Source organism: Podarcis pityusensis, assembly GCF_964106645.2.
Source record: "Podarcis pityusensis genome assembly, chromosome: 5".
In the NCBI taxonomy this organism is placed as follows: Eukaryota; Metazoa; Chordata; class Lepidosauria; order Squamata; family Lacertidae; genus Podarcis; species Podarcis pityusensis.
This window is the reverse complement of record NC_138032.1, coordinates 39623808-39641813: the sequence shown is the minus strand read 5'-3', so window position 1 is coordinate 39641813 and position 18006 is coordinate 39623808. Positions and strand designations below refer to the sequence as shown.

At 41.2% G+C, this 18006-nt stretch overlaps 1 protein-coding gene across 3 annotated transcripts in view; it reads right to left on the bottom strand.

Annotated features, from left to right (window-relative positions):
- GIGYF2 (GRB10 interacting GYF protein 2) overlaps positions 1-17695 on the bottom strand; it is a 72919-nt gene extending 55224 nt beyond the window's left edge. For 2 of the 3 annotated variants that reach the window (XM_081005828.1, XM_081005829.1), the window contains exons 1-2: positions 17580-17694; positions 4911-4971 (exon numbers count right to left, since the gene is read on the bottom strand). In XM_081005828.1, coding sequence (XP_080861954.1) covers positions 4911-4951 — 41 coding nt within the window. In that variant the 5' untranslated portion in view covers positions 4952-4971; positions 17580-17694. Of the gene's footprint in view, positions 1-4910; positions 4972-17579 lie in introns of all 3 variants that reach the window. The other variant, XM_081005827.1, reaches the window with a different exon arrangement.
- Positions 17696-18006: the final 311 nt, after the last annotated feature.

The window sequence follows — 18006 nt, the reverse complement described above, 5'->3', positions numbered from 1 at the left end:
AAATTATTCACAAAAGACTCTTAAATGCACTTCACATAGTTTTAATGTGAAGTTCATATGGAGCCAACAGTTGGGATTTTTTTTTTTGTTTGTTCCATTATAACTGATGTTCTGAATTGGCTGTTGCTTAGGCCAATACATCTAAATAGGTCACCATGTCATTCACATTACAATTACAGGCGACACATGTGCAAAGGTGGTTATCAACATACTGATATTGAAGACCTGATACCACCATTCAGCACTGTCAGACAAGTGCTGAATCCCATGTGACCCACATGGACCTGCTTTATTTTTCATTTTTTCTATTGCCTGGCACAAAGGAGCACCAAACTGAATGACTAAAGGTGCTACCAGCTACCCTGAATGCATCTGGGTCCTTCCTCTCAATCATCACTCTGCAATGCTTCATCAGGACTCAAAGGAATTCTGGACAAAGTAAGATGGCAGTGGTTCTGATCACAGTATTCCACCTGAGATGGGCAGTGCTAAAGGGCACTACCACCATCTCACCACAGGTCTCTGCTATGGCTTCTCTCGCTAGTGGCATTGCCACTGGTCCTCACCACTCCATCTCTCAGAGCCAGATGAACTGCCACTACTCTTGGTCCCATGGACGGCCTTGGTCCTTGATTCCCAGGAACAAACCTGGCCCTGGCTCTGTAATGCATATTCTGTTAATAGTCTATGACTAAAGATACTGAAAAGAAAAGCCTACAGTTTGAAGGCGTTGTTGCAACATAAGTATAAGAAATACAATGGCCCAGATTAAAGAACTCTATCTGCCCAGAAGGGTTTTATACTTGCTTTCCCACTAACAGCATTCCTACAGCCATGCTGCGTGGCAAATAGCTTCTGGAAGTAAATGGACGTTTAAAAAAGCTTTGTGATACAGCATGAGAATGTCAGCTGCTCAAAGGAGAAAGTTCAACTTGGCTGGCAAAAACTCCTTGCCCATGTCTAATTTGCTTTTTTTCAGGGCCTAGTCACAGAAAGCAGTATGCTACTAAGTACTGAAGGATGTACTATGATGACAAATTTGAAGATTTAAATTTATTTCCCCATTCTCTTTCTCATTCACCATCTATTTTCATCTTCTCAAATTCCCCTCTACCTAGTCTCTTGAAGCTACTTACTTCAGAGACCTGCCCTACACTCAGGGAGGCTACTGTACTCTGAACTAGATGGGACCCTGAAGGCCTATCTACCACATATGAGCCTGTCAGAGAACTCACTGTTTAATAAAGAACTATGTATACTGACCCTTAGGGTGAAAGGTTAGTGTGAAAAGCTTTCAACAACATCTTGTAAAAGTTACAGATACTAGCTGACCATGCAGGAAGCATTCCACAGTGCATAGAAATGCTATCCTCTTCCCTTCCTTTACCAGGCTGTTTACCCTCACAGCCTGCTCTACAGTGGATTGCAGCATTAAAGCAGCAGGCCTCCATCCTGCCTGCTGCTTCTTAGCTCTTGAAGAAGGCAGGGTATAGAAGCCTGAACAAACCCAACGTGTATAAAAATCATTCCATGTATCATGTATCCCTTATTCTGATTCTGCACATGTGCCATCAAACTTATTCTGAATTGGAAACCAGAATTATTGGGGATGCAGGAAAGTGATCTGTTCTGGATCCACAGCAGGCTTTCAAATAACAGTTCCATCTTTTCTTTTTTTAAAGTTTCAGTGTGGTTTTCACTTCAGGTTCAGTTTGATTCTGAGTCACAACATGCATTTTCTAAGGTCTGAACTCTATTTTAGTTACCACAGTTTAATCAAACACAAATAAAACTAATACCTTATTCAGACAACCCCCCAGAACTAGGAATGGGTCACAGGTTTTTACACTCCCTCCTCGTGAATGGATTCCCACCAGCATTTTACAGCTGCTCTAACCAGTTTCCCATAATGTCTCAATTGGGCAACTATTATCAGCACACAACACAACACAACAGCCACATTTTGATGTTATGCTAAACCCGTGAAGTGTGATGTGAACTGGCCTTTGGCAGGAGGAAGAGTTTGGTTTTGAAGCCAAATTGCTTTGCATTTTGAATCCTAAACTGTGATTAATGTTAACTATGGCTTATTTAAACAAGGTGGATTCATAACCAATGGTTAGACGTTGGTCTATTTTAAAGAAACTGTTAAGATAACTGCAGTTTCATCAGACAAGATGACAAATGAGCCATTTTTATGCAAAAAAATGGAAGCAAGCATAAATGCAGCTTTATTTACATTATGTGCTTTATATTTTGACAACTCCAGAATTATGTGTCAGAGATCTCCAAGGACAGAGGTTTTCAGACCAATGGCATCATAGCTGCTGTCTGTAACAGTAACCAGTGACTAAGGATTGTGATTTGTTTCTGTGTATGTTGTATAAAGTGTAAATTGTAGGTAAATGTAAACCTATCTTAAATAATACTGTTGAATTAAAAGGCAGCTAAACTGAAGTCCAACATCTGCACAGATCTGAATCTCTTTACAAGTATTCAATAAAAGCTACTGCTAACTAGTGGAGAGCCAGCAATCAAAAAGTTACTCTGAAATATTACAAAAACTATATAATGTTAAAATCAAAGCTTATCTCATACAACTTTTCAGATCGCTGCTGCTATTTATAATTTAGGAGGATTCAAGGCACTCCAACTAGCAATTTGGGATTAACTCTCATTGGTTTGCTGCCACCATGTGGTAGCACTTTTCATGACATTTAAATAAACATCACTTGTGAATAACCTTCCACTTTTATATGAACCAAGAATCTGAAAAAATAAGTACTATATAATGGATATGAAAGGTATCAAAACAATACTTTCTGAAACTCTAAAGCAGAGGTAAGGAACCTCAGGTCCAGGAGCCAGCTATAGCCCTCCAGGCCACCATGTCTTCCCACGACACAAACGCCTTCACCCTTTACTTGTCCTGCTCCACACTCTCAACTGCCTTAAACTGTGATGACTCTTCTTGCTTACCTAAATGGAGGATGGGGAGATGTGCATGTAGGAACCTCTGGTTTTTGTGTGGCTGGAATGTAGCCTACCGGACAAAGGCCAGACTCATCTTTATAGTTTCTAGCTGAAAGCTGCCCACAAAGTAATGTGGCCCTCAGGTAGACCCCAATCCTGCTCAAAATTAATGTGCCAAAAAGTTACTAAAGATTTTTAATTAAACTACTGGTAATTGCTATTCTCCATTTTGCTACCAAATGGTTTCTAATGCGCGGTTAAAAACAAGAACACACATTAAAAATTATCTATTAGACAGATAGGAAAAAAGAAGAGGATTTTCATAATATAATTTATTGAACAATGCCGTGCATTTGATATATGCCCATTAAAAGCTTATATATTGTTTTATATTGATTTGCTTCATAACTGGAATGCATTTATGGGAATCTAATGCCGAAACTACACATTACACGTAGTTCTTCTAGGGCCTGTTGCTTATAAAATAAAACCAACTGAGGTTGCAGTCTGAAGCAGAGGGGAAATGGAACAAGAGACTTTTAACTCTTTCTACTTGTTCCATTTTCCCACCAATAATTGTCCCTTAGATTACTTTTACGAGGGTGTAAGAAGTTTTTTTTCCAAAGTAGAAAATGAAACAAAGCAAAATGGTTAAGAAACCCCCTCATTAGTCTTCCACTTCACATTGCTACCTTCTCAGCTGTTCTAAATAAAAATAGAAAGGCATAAAATGCATAGAGGCCTCCAAGCACTTGGTGACTTTCTTACTTCCAAGTAAAAGCAAGAGTAGTGTTATAATGGCGAATTCACAGCAGCAGTTTTTGCTTTGTACCTTCTTTCTGACAAAAACTTCTGCTCAGCAGACTCTCCCACTGGTGGGAGGGGAAACAGGTGATTTCTGCCAATAGCCGCTTCTCTCTGCAGCCCCCTATGCTGCCCTCATCTGATTTTCATTGAAAAACATTTAAGACTAGGAAAGGAGGTTGGAAATTGTTTCAGAGGAGGGAGCAAGGAACGTGCATTCCCAAGATTACTTCCTGCTTTTCAAATCATGGTTTTCAAGAAGCAGGCATGATGTCTGCACCAGGCTAATATGCTTATTAGTAGCAGAAGGATGAGAACGAATGAAAATATCCTGTTGAGCTGTGAAGTATTAATCTTTTGAATAATGTACTGTTAAGTATGCACGTTTGCACAAAAAATGCCATTAAAAATATAGCATATTAACTATGTACACTTTTCCTGCATGAAGGTATTTTATCCACAGGTAATTTTAATACCAACAGTATTTTTACTGTAAGGAATGGCAAACTTTACTTGAATAAGCAAAGGTGATCCTTATCCATTCTTTCCTGAACATCCATACTGGATGATGAGAACAAGTCTGAAGATGCTAAGTAACCACTGTGCAGTCAAAGCCATGGGCAATTTCTTTGTAACAACGTCTTACTTGAGTAAGGACATGTTTAGCCACACTTTCAACACAGAATGTACAACACAGTGGGAAGCTCACTCCAATAACGCATATACCCTGCATATCACTGTGACCCCGAAACTGTATATGGTTGCAAGGAAGAGTGACAATAAGCAGCAAAAATATTATAAGTATTTTCTGTCCGTGGTATCTCCTGGTGGGAAAGTAAGTAACTAACATCTATAGCCCTCAGTGCTCCTTTTAAATATTTCTCTCCCTTAGTATCATTCTGATTTATTCTAACTGAAATGTCCTCACAAAAGGGGATTTCTTCAACATTGTGACAACAGGCTCCTGCTTCTTAATTTAAGCCAGGCATATAATTAACCAGCTGTAATTAAAAAAAGCTAGTTCAACAACTCAAATATGCTTTCTCATTCACCATTTGAAGCAATGCATCTACAAGCCAACTTTTGTCAAACTCATTAGTGAAAAGTTCACACAAGTATTATAGGTAACTCACCACTCAGGCCCAAAGTTAAGCGTCTGGGTTTCTGCTGCCATTTTTTAAAAAAAGTTTTAACCTGAAAAAGAAATGCAAGAACATGAATCAGTAATCTTATATCAACATATGATAAGCTAAACTTAGTTGTTCCAGTCCAGACGTTCCCAACTGCATCAACATTTAGAGATGATATTTTCCCTGCTGATCAGGTGGGATAGGGAGCAGGGGGTGCCTGGAGTTGTTTCTCCCCATTCAGAGGGGAAAGAGGGGCTGTGCCCTCATAGAATCAGTGTTGGAAGTGATACCAAGGGTCATCTAGTCCAACCCCCTGCAATGCAGCAACCTCAGCAAAAGCATCTATGACAAAAGGCCATCCAACCTCTGCTTAAAAACCTTCAAAGGAGGACAGTCCACCACCTTCCAAGGGAGTCTGATCTACTCAGATATGAGAAATCCTCCTCCACTTATAGGGCAGCAGAGTTGCTAGATTCTCCCAATAGCCCTATATCCACAGCAAGTTCCTGAAACACAGCTTGAGTAATCCACGTACAGAAACCACTTTTCATACACAGAACACCTCTCACTGGCCAAAGGCCAATCTTTCAACTTCTAATAAGCAATTAAAATTGTTATTTCAAAATAACTCTTAACAACTTCTGTAAAATCCTTTATTATTACCAGGGGTCCACAAATGTTGGCTTGCCTTACAAGTCAGATATAATTTGTGTTCACCACCTATGCACCCACTCCCGTGTGTGCCAGAGTACTTGGAGGAGGGGAGCGTCACATATCATGCTGGGCTCTGGAGAAGGCAGAAGCAGCAAGTCTCTCATCATATTTCTTCTTGTTTCAAAGCTCAGCAGCATGACATAAGAAAATCTTCCCATGATTCAGAAGATGGAAGGCGGAATGAATGATGTTATTATATTGAAGAAGGGCCCTTGGCCTTGGGAAATGGATTTGTGGAGGCTTCAATATTACAAATAATATTCCTAAATAATTATATTTAGACATTATACATGGCTAACAAAAAGCCACTCATGAGGTTGCTCGCAACAAGAAATACCTCCAGGGAACCATAAAGCGAAAGCTATGAGACTGAAATAGAGTTCTTATTTCCTTCAAGCCATTTACATACTACAAATGACTAACATAAGAATAAGTGGGTGGCCAGTAACTTACAAGATAGACAGAATCAGTGTGATTATTTTTGCTTAAAGATAAAAGCTATGTTGTAAAACAAGCAACTAAGCATCTTCAGAGAGCTTTGGTTTTCGTAGGAAGCAACAATTCTCTATTAAACGCTACAATTTATTACACAGTATACAGTCCACTTTCCTGTTTTAAGTACAAAGATTATTAATCTGTTTTGCTCTCCTGACCCCTGCACATCCTGCCTAGTAAAAACCTCTATTTCTCCATAATGTATGTGTCAGAGAAGGCTGCACGTGATCTGGAGCATTGTCTGGGTGCAGTGATGGACTGGATGAGGGCCAATAATCTGAATTTGAACCATGGGAAGACAAAGGCACTTTGGGTTGCTAGCTCCATGACTGAGACTGGCCAGGTGCCTGTTCTGGATGGGGTTGCGTTCCTCTGAAAGAAGAGGCTCGGAGTTTGGGAGTGTGCCACTAGATCCATGTTTGCCACTGGAAGCTCAGGTAGCCTGGGTGGCTAGGAGTGCCTTTTACCAGCTACAGTTGTGCATATAGTGTTGTGCACCAAATTTTATGGATCTCCTTTCCAGCTGAGGTCAGACAGACCTGCTTCCTTCTGAACCTCCAGTGCCTATTGAAGGCTATTTTATTCCAGCAGGCATTTAAACTGAAGTTTGATTTTATAGTTTTAACTAGTGTATCATTGTAAACTAAAGACAATTGTAGTTAATTGGTATAAAATAAAATATATATTTTTTAGAATGTTTCCACATTTTGAACTTTAATTATAGAATCATAGAATTGTAAAGCTGGAAGGGATCCCGAGGGTCATCTAGTCCAACCCCCTGCAATGCAATGACTTAAAGCTTGCCCAATGTGAAGAAACACATATTGGAGTAGGGTCCAGAGGAGTGTGACTGGAAGTCTGCTGATGCAGTGGGGCATTCCCAGCTATCCTCTCCTATAGCAGCCTCTTGAATCTCTTGAGGAATTGCTTCCAGTGGTTGAGAGATGTTCTGGAAGGCATGAAATGTGACATAGGGGCTGCAGCGGGAGGGGGAAATCAGAAGAAATGTGGGGGCAGAGGTATGTTTTTATTTCTGCTAGTGACTCTCCGAACAGTAAATCTTTTCCTCACACAGCATGTCCACCCAATCATGGCAACTTCAAACGATTACTGTACTTACACATATGAAAATAGTCACTACAAATCACTTGATATCTCATACTTTTCCCTTCCCTTCCCCAGTCATTTTTCTTTGCCCGCATCCTTTTCAATTCATGCCTCCACCTGTTTCTTTTACTCCCTGCTTTTCAGGCAACTAACCATTCTGTCCTAGTTTCTTTAACAACCCTAACTCTTGGGCAGTACCCTGCCTGCCCAATAATCCTATCACAGCCACTTTTCTGGGAAGAGCATGCAGCCTATTTGTCCTTAGGCTTGGTGTCAGCTTTTCCCAGAGTTGTTGCCCTATTATTAGACCTTTCCTAAAACATCCTGTTTACTCTCTCCTCTTTTCCTCAAGTCTGTCTCTTCTACCTGTCCTTCCCTAATGTTCCCATTTCTCAGCCACTCTACTCATTCTTTAGACACTCTACCTTGCAAAAACTTAAGAGACCATAAGCTTGATCTCCTAGGATCTCTTTTCATCCAACTTCACCTGGGCCTGTCTTATAATTCTTTTTGCCATTCAGGCTTGTGTGAGGCTTTAATCAAAGCCAAATGGAAAACTCTTTCACAGAAGCTTGACTGCAAACATTCTATCACTGACAGCTTTATAGTGGTACCTCTGGTGGTTCCGAAGGTCCGTTCTTAACCTGAAACCGTTCTTAACTTGAGGCGCACTTTCGCTAATGGGCCTCCTGCTGCCACGCAACTTCCTCTCGCATCCCGGGGCAAAGTTCGCTACCAGGAGCAACTACTTCTGGGTTAGCGGAGATCGTTACCCGAAGTGTTCGTAAGGAGGACGGTACATAACCAGAGGTTCCACTGTATTCCCCGAGTAGAAGTGGCAACATCCATGAATATTTTATGATCTCATTATCTTCTCGAATCAATGACTATCAGGAGTTTTATACCCTGCAACACATTTACAATATAGAAAGATGTTCCACTTCAGACAAAACATGCAATATTCAAAAGAAGAAAAAACAAGGGAAGTTAAAGAGCAGTAGAGAATATATAAAAATATAAAAAAATTGTCCAGTAGCACCCTAGAGACCAACTAAGTTTGTTCTTGGTATAAGCTTTCGTGTGCATGCACACTTCTTCAGATACACTGAAACAGAAGTCACCAGACCCTATATAAGGTGTATCTGAAGAAGTGTGCACGCACACGAAAGCTTATACCAAGAACCAACTTAGTTGGTCTCTAAGGTGCTACTGGACAATTTTTAAATTTATATATATATTTCGACTGCATCAGACCAACACGGCTACCTACCTGAGTAGAGAATATGTTTGCTCAGAAATGGAAGCTACTCTTCCACCAAACACAAAAGGCCACAACCATTCACAAGCAATAGGTTTATTTATGTATTATCAATTCAAGGAGCCTCTCCACAGAGATTCTTGTGCTAAGGGTGGAAGAGCATCTTCCATCTCATAATGGAAAAGAAAAGAAGCCAAATCTCACCAAAAGTGTTGGAAGTGCCTTTTACCCTTCTGTGGTAAGTAAGACCGTGATCATCAGACTGAGAAATCAGTGGCTGGTTGCTGCATAGACCAAAGCCAAAAGCTACCTGAAGGCTGCTAGCTCAGTAAGAAGGCAGGGCACCATAGCTTAGCACCATGGCTGGTGAGGCAGATGCCACCACAGGACGCCTCCTGGATCTCAAGAGGTGCAGAGAAGGAGGCAGGAAGGTGAGCTGGAAAGCAAAGACTCAAACAAGGCTGGATCTATCACAGTGGGGAATGCAGCAGCTGCAGCCTGTTCATCCCCCCTACCATTGGGAGTCAGTTGCTACTTCGATCCCTCTTTTTCAGGAGAAATATCCAGGCAGTGAGAAAGTACTGCAGGATCAAGCAAGAAAGGCTCTATTACAGTAGTAGCCCAGGCCCTAGCCTGATCTCACCCTGGGGGTGTCTCAACCAGGCAGGCAGGCAAAGCACAGTGCTGACTTGTGCTTGGTCAGGCTCATTTTGCGGCAGAGGATGTGCCACTGCTGAAGCCTTCACCAGTTCCTCCTCATCTTGTGCAGGGCCAGTTCGCAGACCCTCTGGGATAACTCCACTAGGAACCACTGCTATAGAAAAAATATATTCAAATCAAATCAAAATTAAAAATGCACCATGGAACAGAAAAAGAGGCAAGAGGCTGCTGTATAATACTGGCTTTGCAAACATTCACACTAAGAAGAAAAATATATCAAAAACAGGAAGCATCCAAGGAGTGTGTTTAAAGAGAAACCAAACTTACAGAAGCAAAAAGAAAAAGAAAAAAGGAATTGGTTCCTCATTTATACACTGTGCCCAACGCATTTGGCCAAAAAAGCTTTGGCCAAGGGCTTTTTTGTTGTTGTTTTTGACCGAAACAATCTAAGTTTCTGTTGCACATAAACATTCACACCAAGCAACTAAAATGACTTCTGTATCAAGAAGGATTAATTGAAACACAGCGATTTAAATCATGATTTTTAAAGGCCAATTTAAATTACATTTCCCATCAACATTTCTTCATATATTGCCTAAACATTGGTATAAACATGATAACTAAAACATGTACATTTACAACTAAATAGGGTATTATTTACAAAATTTCTTCGTTCTTAAAACCAAGCTTTGCATCTTTTTGTCATGCTGCTTCTGTTTGCACATAACAGTAAACCGTGGTCTAAAAAAACCCATAGCCTACCACAGACATGAGGCAACTCCAGCCTGTGGGCCAAATTAGGCCTACCATAGATCTTAATTTGGCCCACTGGGCCATTTCTCCCCAACTATGCCCACCTGCCCCATAAGAATGATCATAGCAAACATACTATTATCCTTGAAATTATGAAAAGTATGTATGATAATTGACCAGTCAAATATTGTCAACTGATCATATACCATTTGATTCTGGACAAATACTGTCAAAATTCCTTGCAAACATGAATGTCACCATGTAAGTAGCAGCACTTTTTTGTTTCACTTCATTATGGTGTTGTTTGTTACTTACTTCCTGCCTAGAAACATAGCAAAGTTTCTCTCACAAGTCACCTGCGAAAACTATAGGCACCTTTAAACAAAATCAGGTCAGGAAGCAGACAGCAGCTGCAAAGGTCACCACTGCCTTGGATCATCTAGGACTCTATCTTGCATGCTTCAGGAACAATCTGCATATGATCTGTCCATTCTGTACAGGTTCTAGGGAGCCACTGGACTCCATTTTTTTGTAAATGTTTTATTGTTCCATGGTAACTTAACAAATTTGTTTTTGCAATTATTGTAAGCTATCTATGACTAAACTTAATTTTTAACAACATTATCTGGCAATATTTGACCAAATCTTCTTTGCCTTCTTAAATACCCAGTCCTAAAGAGTTACAGGGGGTGGAGGGGAGACACACACCTTGATTTTATAATACTAAAATTAAACTAATAAGCCAGAAAAGCACATTACATCATATTCTGCATATTTCCACCCTCATCGTTCAGCCCAGACACTGAGATCCAGCACCAAAGGCCTTCTGGTGGTTCCCTCACTGCGAGAAGTGAGGTTACAGGGAACCAGGCAGAGGGCCTTCTCGGTAGTGGCGCCTGCCCTGTGGAATGCCCTCCCATCAGATGTCAAGGTAATAAGCAACTATCCTACTTTTAGAAGGCAGCCCTGTTTAGGGAAGTTTTAAATGTTTAATGCTGTATTGTGTTTTTAATATTCAACTGGGAGTTGCCCAGAGTGGCTGGGGAAACCCAGTCAGATGGGCAGGGTATAAATAATAAATTATTATTATTATTAATACTACTACAATATTTCTGAGAAGCACAAGAATAGCCTTTAAGCCCCTAAAAAGCAGCCACAAAACATATACACAAATTTATCTAGAACATTATGTGCTAACCAAAGAAAAATAATTTCTTTAGGGCAAGGAGTGATACAAGCAAAAACAAACAAACCATGGCTTCATGTTCACTAGAGATCACGGGTCATTAGGGAGAAGCAAACCACAATTTTGGGCTCGGACAGAAGAACAAGTCAAGACTCCCCATAACTGTTAAGTGACTTCAAAGAATTGTAATAATCCACACAAACACAAAACAGTGGTCCTTATGCATGAAAGTATCTCAAAGTTTCCAAACCAATAGTAAGCTTCTGTACTAGCTTTCATGTTAAACAAACAAAGTAGAACTACATAACAGAATGACATAAGCACGTGGGAGAATAGCAACCACAGTGTTTCCTGGATGAGAAACATTCTTTATCAACCCATTTTCATCTGCCTTTAGACAAAACTTCCCACTCCATAGTGGGAGTTGGTCTTTATTAGTGGGTTGGTCTTTATTAAGACCAACCAAAATGTCACAAAATAGTGAGTAAGCTTTCAATTCTGCAGAACTCTTCATCAGGCTATATGTTACTCAGATTGGCAGGGGCTGGGGGAGAGAGATTGAGGGAAAGTGAAAGCATGGTGGAATTTATTTGCTTGGAGGGTCACAGGGGAAATTTCAACCTGCTAATCCTCCCAAGACATTTACATTGTAGACCACTACATTTTATCACCTTAGTTGCAATAACTTTCAGCCATCAAAGGGGAAGATCTCAAATATTTACGCTCTTACAGTGGTACCTCTGGTTACGTACTTAATTCATTCTGGAGGTCCATTCTTAACCTGAAACTGTTCTTAACCTGAAGCAGCACTTTAGCTAATGGGGCCTCCCGCTGCCGCGTGATTTCTGTTCTCAACCTGAAGCAAAGTTCTTAACCTGAGGTATTATTTCTGGGTTAGTGGAGTCTGTAACCTAAAGCGTATGTAACCCGAGGTACCACTGTATTTAGGCAAATGGAGTTCCAGAACAGCCTTAGGCAATGCCTGCTCAGTGTACTGGATGCCAGAATGCAGCGTTACACAAAGGTTCAGTATTTAGTTATTTAACACTTATACAAAATCACTAAATAAGATTAGTGCGAGTTTTAGAGTGCACTATCCTCACTATACTGGAAACATATACAGCAGAGTGTTAACTAAGAATCCTATCTCTCTATCCAATTAAATGATTTGATGCCATGATCAAGAAGATGAGATTTAGAAGAATTAAGCTAAATCGAGCAGTGGTGGGCAAGCATGATGAGCTTTTAGAGAAGTTCACAACGGGGAACATGGGGTCTCAATCAATCAGATAAACAGTCTAAAAGGAACTCCTGGAAAAACACAATGGCAGCTGTGATCAGTGAGGCCCAGTGTTAGTTACATACGAACTGAAGATTCAGTCTTTGGTAGCAGTTAAGCATGCTTTTGTGGCCCCAAGTCTTGAATGCTAATCTTACTATTTATTTCATAAAATTTATACTCTGCTTGATTTTTAAAAACCTCAAAGTGGCTTACAAAAAGTTAAAACAATAAAACTGAGGAAAAAATCTCAACCATACTTCAAAACATACAAACCTACTAAACCAAATTAAAATTACCTCAACTTTCTAAGCATCTGGATACCATGTCTAAGCAAGAATGCTTTTAGAAGGCGCTGAAAAAACTACTGTGAAGACAACTGCTTGTTCTCAATAGGCACTGAGTTCCAAAGTGCAGGTGCTGCCACACTAAACGATTGAGTTCTTACAAATATGGAACGGGTATTATGTGGCACCTGTAGTAGTGCCAATATGTGATCTATAATATGTCATCCAGGTTGGACTTCTCTTAAACTTTTCAGAAGCTACTAATACCACAGCCCAGTGCCTGATGGGTGTGGGGAGAAAGAACCAGTTTTGCAGCAACTGAAGTTTGCCAGCATGTTTCTGGACCCAATTAAGCAGCTGTCATTGGCTTGCAAAACTCATACAGAATGGGTCTATAAACCTTGAGCACATCTCTTTTTACACATATCCCAGGGTTCACAGAAAGGATCCTATAATTGCAAGAAGAAATAAGTTAGCAGCACAATAGAAAAGTGCTTGTCTGTGTTCATCCCAAGGCCCTGGAATTCCCTATGGATAAAGTATATACAAATACCCATCCATGCCTTTTTTCCAGAAATATCTCATGTTTTGTCAGACATTAAGAGGCAGAAGTTTAACTGCTGCTGATCTTAATTATCTATGACAATGCTAAATTTTCTGTGGATATTATTATTACTACGACTATTGTTGTTGTAGGTTATATTTGTTGGGTCTTTTTAAAATAATTTTTATGCTTTTAACACTATACACTATGCTGATCACTGAAAAATGGAAAATAAATTTAGCAAGTGATCCAACTTCTTTACCTCACGACACCCAATTTTCTTAATATTTTGTACACTTGTTGAATGATCAAAACTAAGTTTAAATTTCAAACTTTCATTTTTTTATCTCATCCTGTTTGTGAGTTATGAGGGTTTGAAATTTCAAAAAATTGACAATTTTGGCCTTGCCAGACTATACAAAAACCTTAAAAGCTCAGCCCAGAATTGAGATATGGCAAAACTAATAACACCAATCTCTTCAAACATCATGGGCTTTAATATATGTCACATGATGGGTTTACTTTATATTATAAATATAAGTTACAAAATTAAAAATTCAATTTTTTTTTATTATTTAATATTTCTAAGACCTACCTGCAAATTTTCATCTTGGAATCTCAATGGGATCATATTCTAAAAAAATATTTTGTACATACATGTCTGCCTTATTCAGTTCTATTTAGGATAAATGGGTCTTCTTGAGAGTAAAATATAACAGAATAAACTAGACTTCAAACTGTAATATCAGTTACTTAGGGCATTTTTAAAGGAAGTTATTCAATTAAAAGTTATCTGAAAAGCTAGTAAGGCTTTTCTTTTAAAAATGTGTTCCAATGCAGAGTGATAGCTTGATCACTCTTAGTTTTGATAGTTCAACAAGTGTACAAAATATTAAGAAAATTGGATGACATGAGGTAAAAAAATTGGCTCACTTGATATGGAATGACCCAGAAGTTCACGAAGTGAAGTAAAACTACAACAACAGCATCCCAGATGTGAAGTCAATAGCACTTACCAGGAGAGTTGGTGTGGTCAGGGCTGCATGAGCACACACAGTGGGGAATGCCACATTGGTTCCACCAGTGCACCCACATAGCCCCAAGCTCACCATCCCATCCCATCTCCCTTGCAGGCTATTGCTATAGATCCACCTTGCTGGGCAAGCCACTCCTGAAATTCAGTAAAGAAGTAAATGTTAATTCTCAGTCCATATTATCTCAAAGTAACCTGACAAGACAAAATCCATGAAATATAATCTTCCACATGGAGTTCCTAAACATTGAAGAACTGGACATTTAAACAAACTGCCCAGCGAGCCAACCAGTCAAGTAACAGTTGCTCTGGCAAGGATAACTTCAAAATGTGGTTATTGATCTAGGCTTTTTAAAGATAAACTACAGTTAAACAAGTGTTTTTTTTCTTAGAAAAAAGGGTGCTGGTACTCACCATGACCCCCCCCTTTTCTCTCTCTCTCTCACACACACTCTCCTGTCACCCCACAGTTAATTAAAGCTTCACTTTGTGCACACCCTTCTTCAACCTCCCCCCCACACCTTGCCCAGTCCACTCGTCACACCCACCCTCCCATTTCTCCTTCTCCTCCCAGCCACCAGCCACACCATCCACACTCACCCCTACAGCTTGTCCCGCATCTAGGGGGAGAGTGTGCAAGGGGGAATGGTGCAACCTGTTGACTGAGAGCAAAAATACAACCCCAAACAAGGGCCTCCTTTCCTTGCCACCACCTCAGCCTCCTGCTTTTCACAACCCCCTTTTAGTCATGGTTGCTTGCTTGGTCTCACTACCCTCCATTTACCTTACTGCAAGGTTGGGGGGGGGGGGGAGGTGCCGGTACTGTGTACTGTTGAGTTCTGCCAGAAAAAAAGCACTGGTTAAAACTAATCATAGCTCCTGACTTGAACAGAATGGCAAATTGCATCTAGTATAAAACAAAGCCAAATGCTTCTAAACTGCTCCTTGCTGCCTTACTGCTACTTAGTACATAGTTTGGATACAAGTAGTTTCTGCTGTGTCCTGTTCTCACTAGCTTTAGGTTCAGAGGAAAAGGTTGCTAGCAGACCTCTCCTTTTGTATGTTCTTATATATGTGATTGTTCTTTCTTGTAAAAGTAAGAGCTCTCCTTGTAAGAGTAGCCTTCTGGTCTTTGAATCTGCTTGCTCAGAGGTGGGAACCTGTGGTCCTCCAGATGGTGATGGAATAGAATTGTCATCATCATTGATAACTGGCTATGCTGGCTGAGGCTGATAGCCAATGTAGTCCAAAAACATATGAAGGGCCACAGGGTCCACATCTCTTCAGGTAACTCATAATACAGTCGTACCTTGGAAGTAGAACAGAATCTGTTCTGGAAGTCTGTTCGACTTCCAAAACTTTTGGAAACTAAAGCACAGCTTCTGATTGGCTGCAGGAAGCTCCAAAAATAGTTTGGAAACTGGAACAGTCACTTCCGGGTTTGCAGCATTTGGGAGCCAAAACGTTCGAGAACTAAGCTATTCGAAAACCAAGGTACAACTGTATCGCCATGCTTGCCTCACTTCTGCTTCCCATACAGACATGTTGATGCTCATCCTTTGCATCTGGCCACAAACTTGTTTGTCTACCTGATTGGTGTTCTTGGTCCTAATTTTATTGTGCCTCTTGACCATTCTCCCTACAGCCAAAGTCTCCTGCAAAGTCTCTGTGCAACAGCTCCTGTAAGCTCATCAGCAAACACAATTATATTAATCATACTGCTATAAATAATGCAAAGGCCATTTATTAGACTAGTATTTTCTTCAGATCAGGTTATAACCACAAAGTGGCTCACTATCCTGAATAAGCTTCAGAAAACAAATCTGTCTTGCCTGTGTCTACTTTTATATTATTTGCTTGGTTTATAATATCCAGAGATGGCCAGCTCCATCTTTAATGGCAATCACTTTGAATGTCCAACAGTTGAACGTGAAGTAAGAAAATCTGTAAGAGCACTGTTTTTGTGCAACTTTGAAACATATTATCAGCTAAATAAAAAAAACCCAAGATTAACAGTGATACAGTGATTCCAGTTTTTTTAAAAAATTCAAACTGATGGGAAGTGTAGTGGAAATGGATCTCTTCTGAGGAGATCTCTTAAGAGTCACTAAAAAAAACCAACTTCAGTGACAATAACAAAAAGTAATTTTGCAAACTAGTATCCCTGGAAATAAGGTTGCAAACATAAGACTTACCCTAGTAACCCATTTGCTAAGGGCTAGTAGTAAAATATTTCTGGTCATTTAAGAAATTGTTCTGCTATACCATGTGTTATTTTCCAACTGTAAGTAAACTAGCAATTATATGAATTGAAGTTATGTATCATTTGTTCATAACTATCTTCCAGGTTGCTTGTGGGCATCTGGTTGGCCACTGTGAGAAAAGAATGACGAATCAGACAGGCCTTTAGTCTGAAGCACTAGAGCTCATATTTTTATGCACAAATCTCAATACAACTTCACAGAGAGAATGAATAGTAAGAGAATATTCAAATTAACAGATTGCTATCATGCTGTCCAGAACAGTTTGTTACTTGAGAAATGACCAATATATGTTTAACCAGAGTTTCTGCATCTTCTACACCCCCCCTGTATTTAGTGGAAGTACGTGTCATTTCTAGTGGTCAGTATATACCTTCACTGTCTTAAATCTCAGGAGTCACCAGATATTATCAGCTTCACTTCAAACACCACTATCACCCCACAGCTTTCCCCCAAAGTACACACAACCCTCCATTTGTAAAGCCCTCGTCATGAGTGCCGGTATAATGTTCAACTAACCGGCTCATTAGGCAACAGCTGCTGGAGCCTTCCTTCCCCCTTGGCGTTGACAAGTCATGGCCATGGAGTAGGAAAGTCTCTTTCTACAGAACGAGTTGAAGAGGAAATGGTCGCAGGGGGAAGCACACAGGGACTGGGAATAACTGCACGTTCCTCTGTAGCTGCCAGCCAAGGAGTAAGTCCGTATCACCCGCCCACCCGGACCCAGCAGTTCCTGCCAATATGCCGCATGGAGAAGGAAAGGCCCACAGCTGTCTTGTGTCAGGTCTGAGCCAAGGCAGCTCCTAAACCCTCAGAACTTCCTCCCACCCGCCCAGGCACGGCAAACCACCCAGCAGCCCACGCCACAGCTAAGGAACCCCGACGCCACGCTCAAGCCCGTTTCCCCTCGCCTGCCATGCGCTTCTCCGGACACGAGACATACGGGAGACCGGTGCTCGGCGAGAGGCCTGGGCGTGTTCGCGCGGAAGAGCCGCGACAGAGGGGCAGCCGCTTGGACCTGAGGGGAAAGCGGGAACTCAGCGAGGGGGTCGCGCCCGAAAGGGAGGGCGCAGGACGGCCAGGGGGTCGGTTTACCTGAGGTCGCGGACGGAGAGCCTCTCGGATCCAAAGCCTATCCTCAGCACCGACAACACAAGATGGCTGCCGCGCCGCCACGCAAGGTCATGTGACCTCGCTGCCGTGACTCCGCCCCCTTCCTTCCCCGCAAGCCGCGGACCGAGGAACCCGGAGAAGTCGCGCTCTCGAACGCGGGCGCCAACGGCGGCTCCGTGAGCGGAAGCCGCGCTCCCTCGTCTCGGTCTTCTCGGAACGGCGGAGGCGCCTGAGAAACGGGCCCGTGGTCTCACTCTGTGGGACCTACACAGGGATAGCTAGTGTCTGTGCGTCTGAGTGTTTTCCCTCACACACGGAAAAGGAGTTGCTCCCTCACGCAGAGTCACTAAAACACTCATTAAAAGAACCTCGACCGTCCACAATCGACTCTGAGGGAAGGAACCGAGCC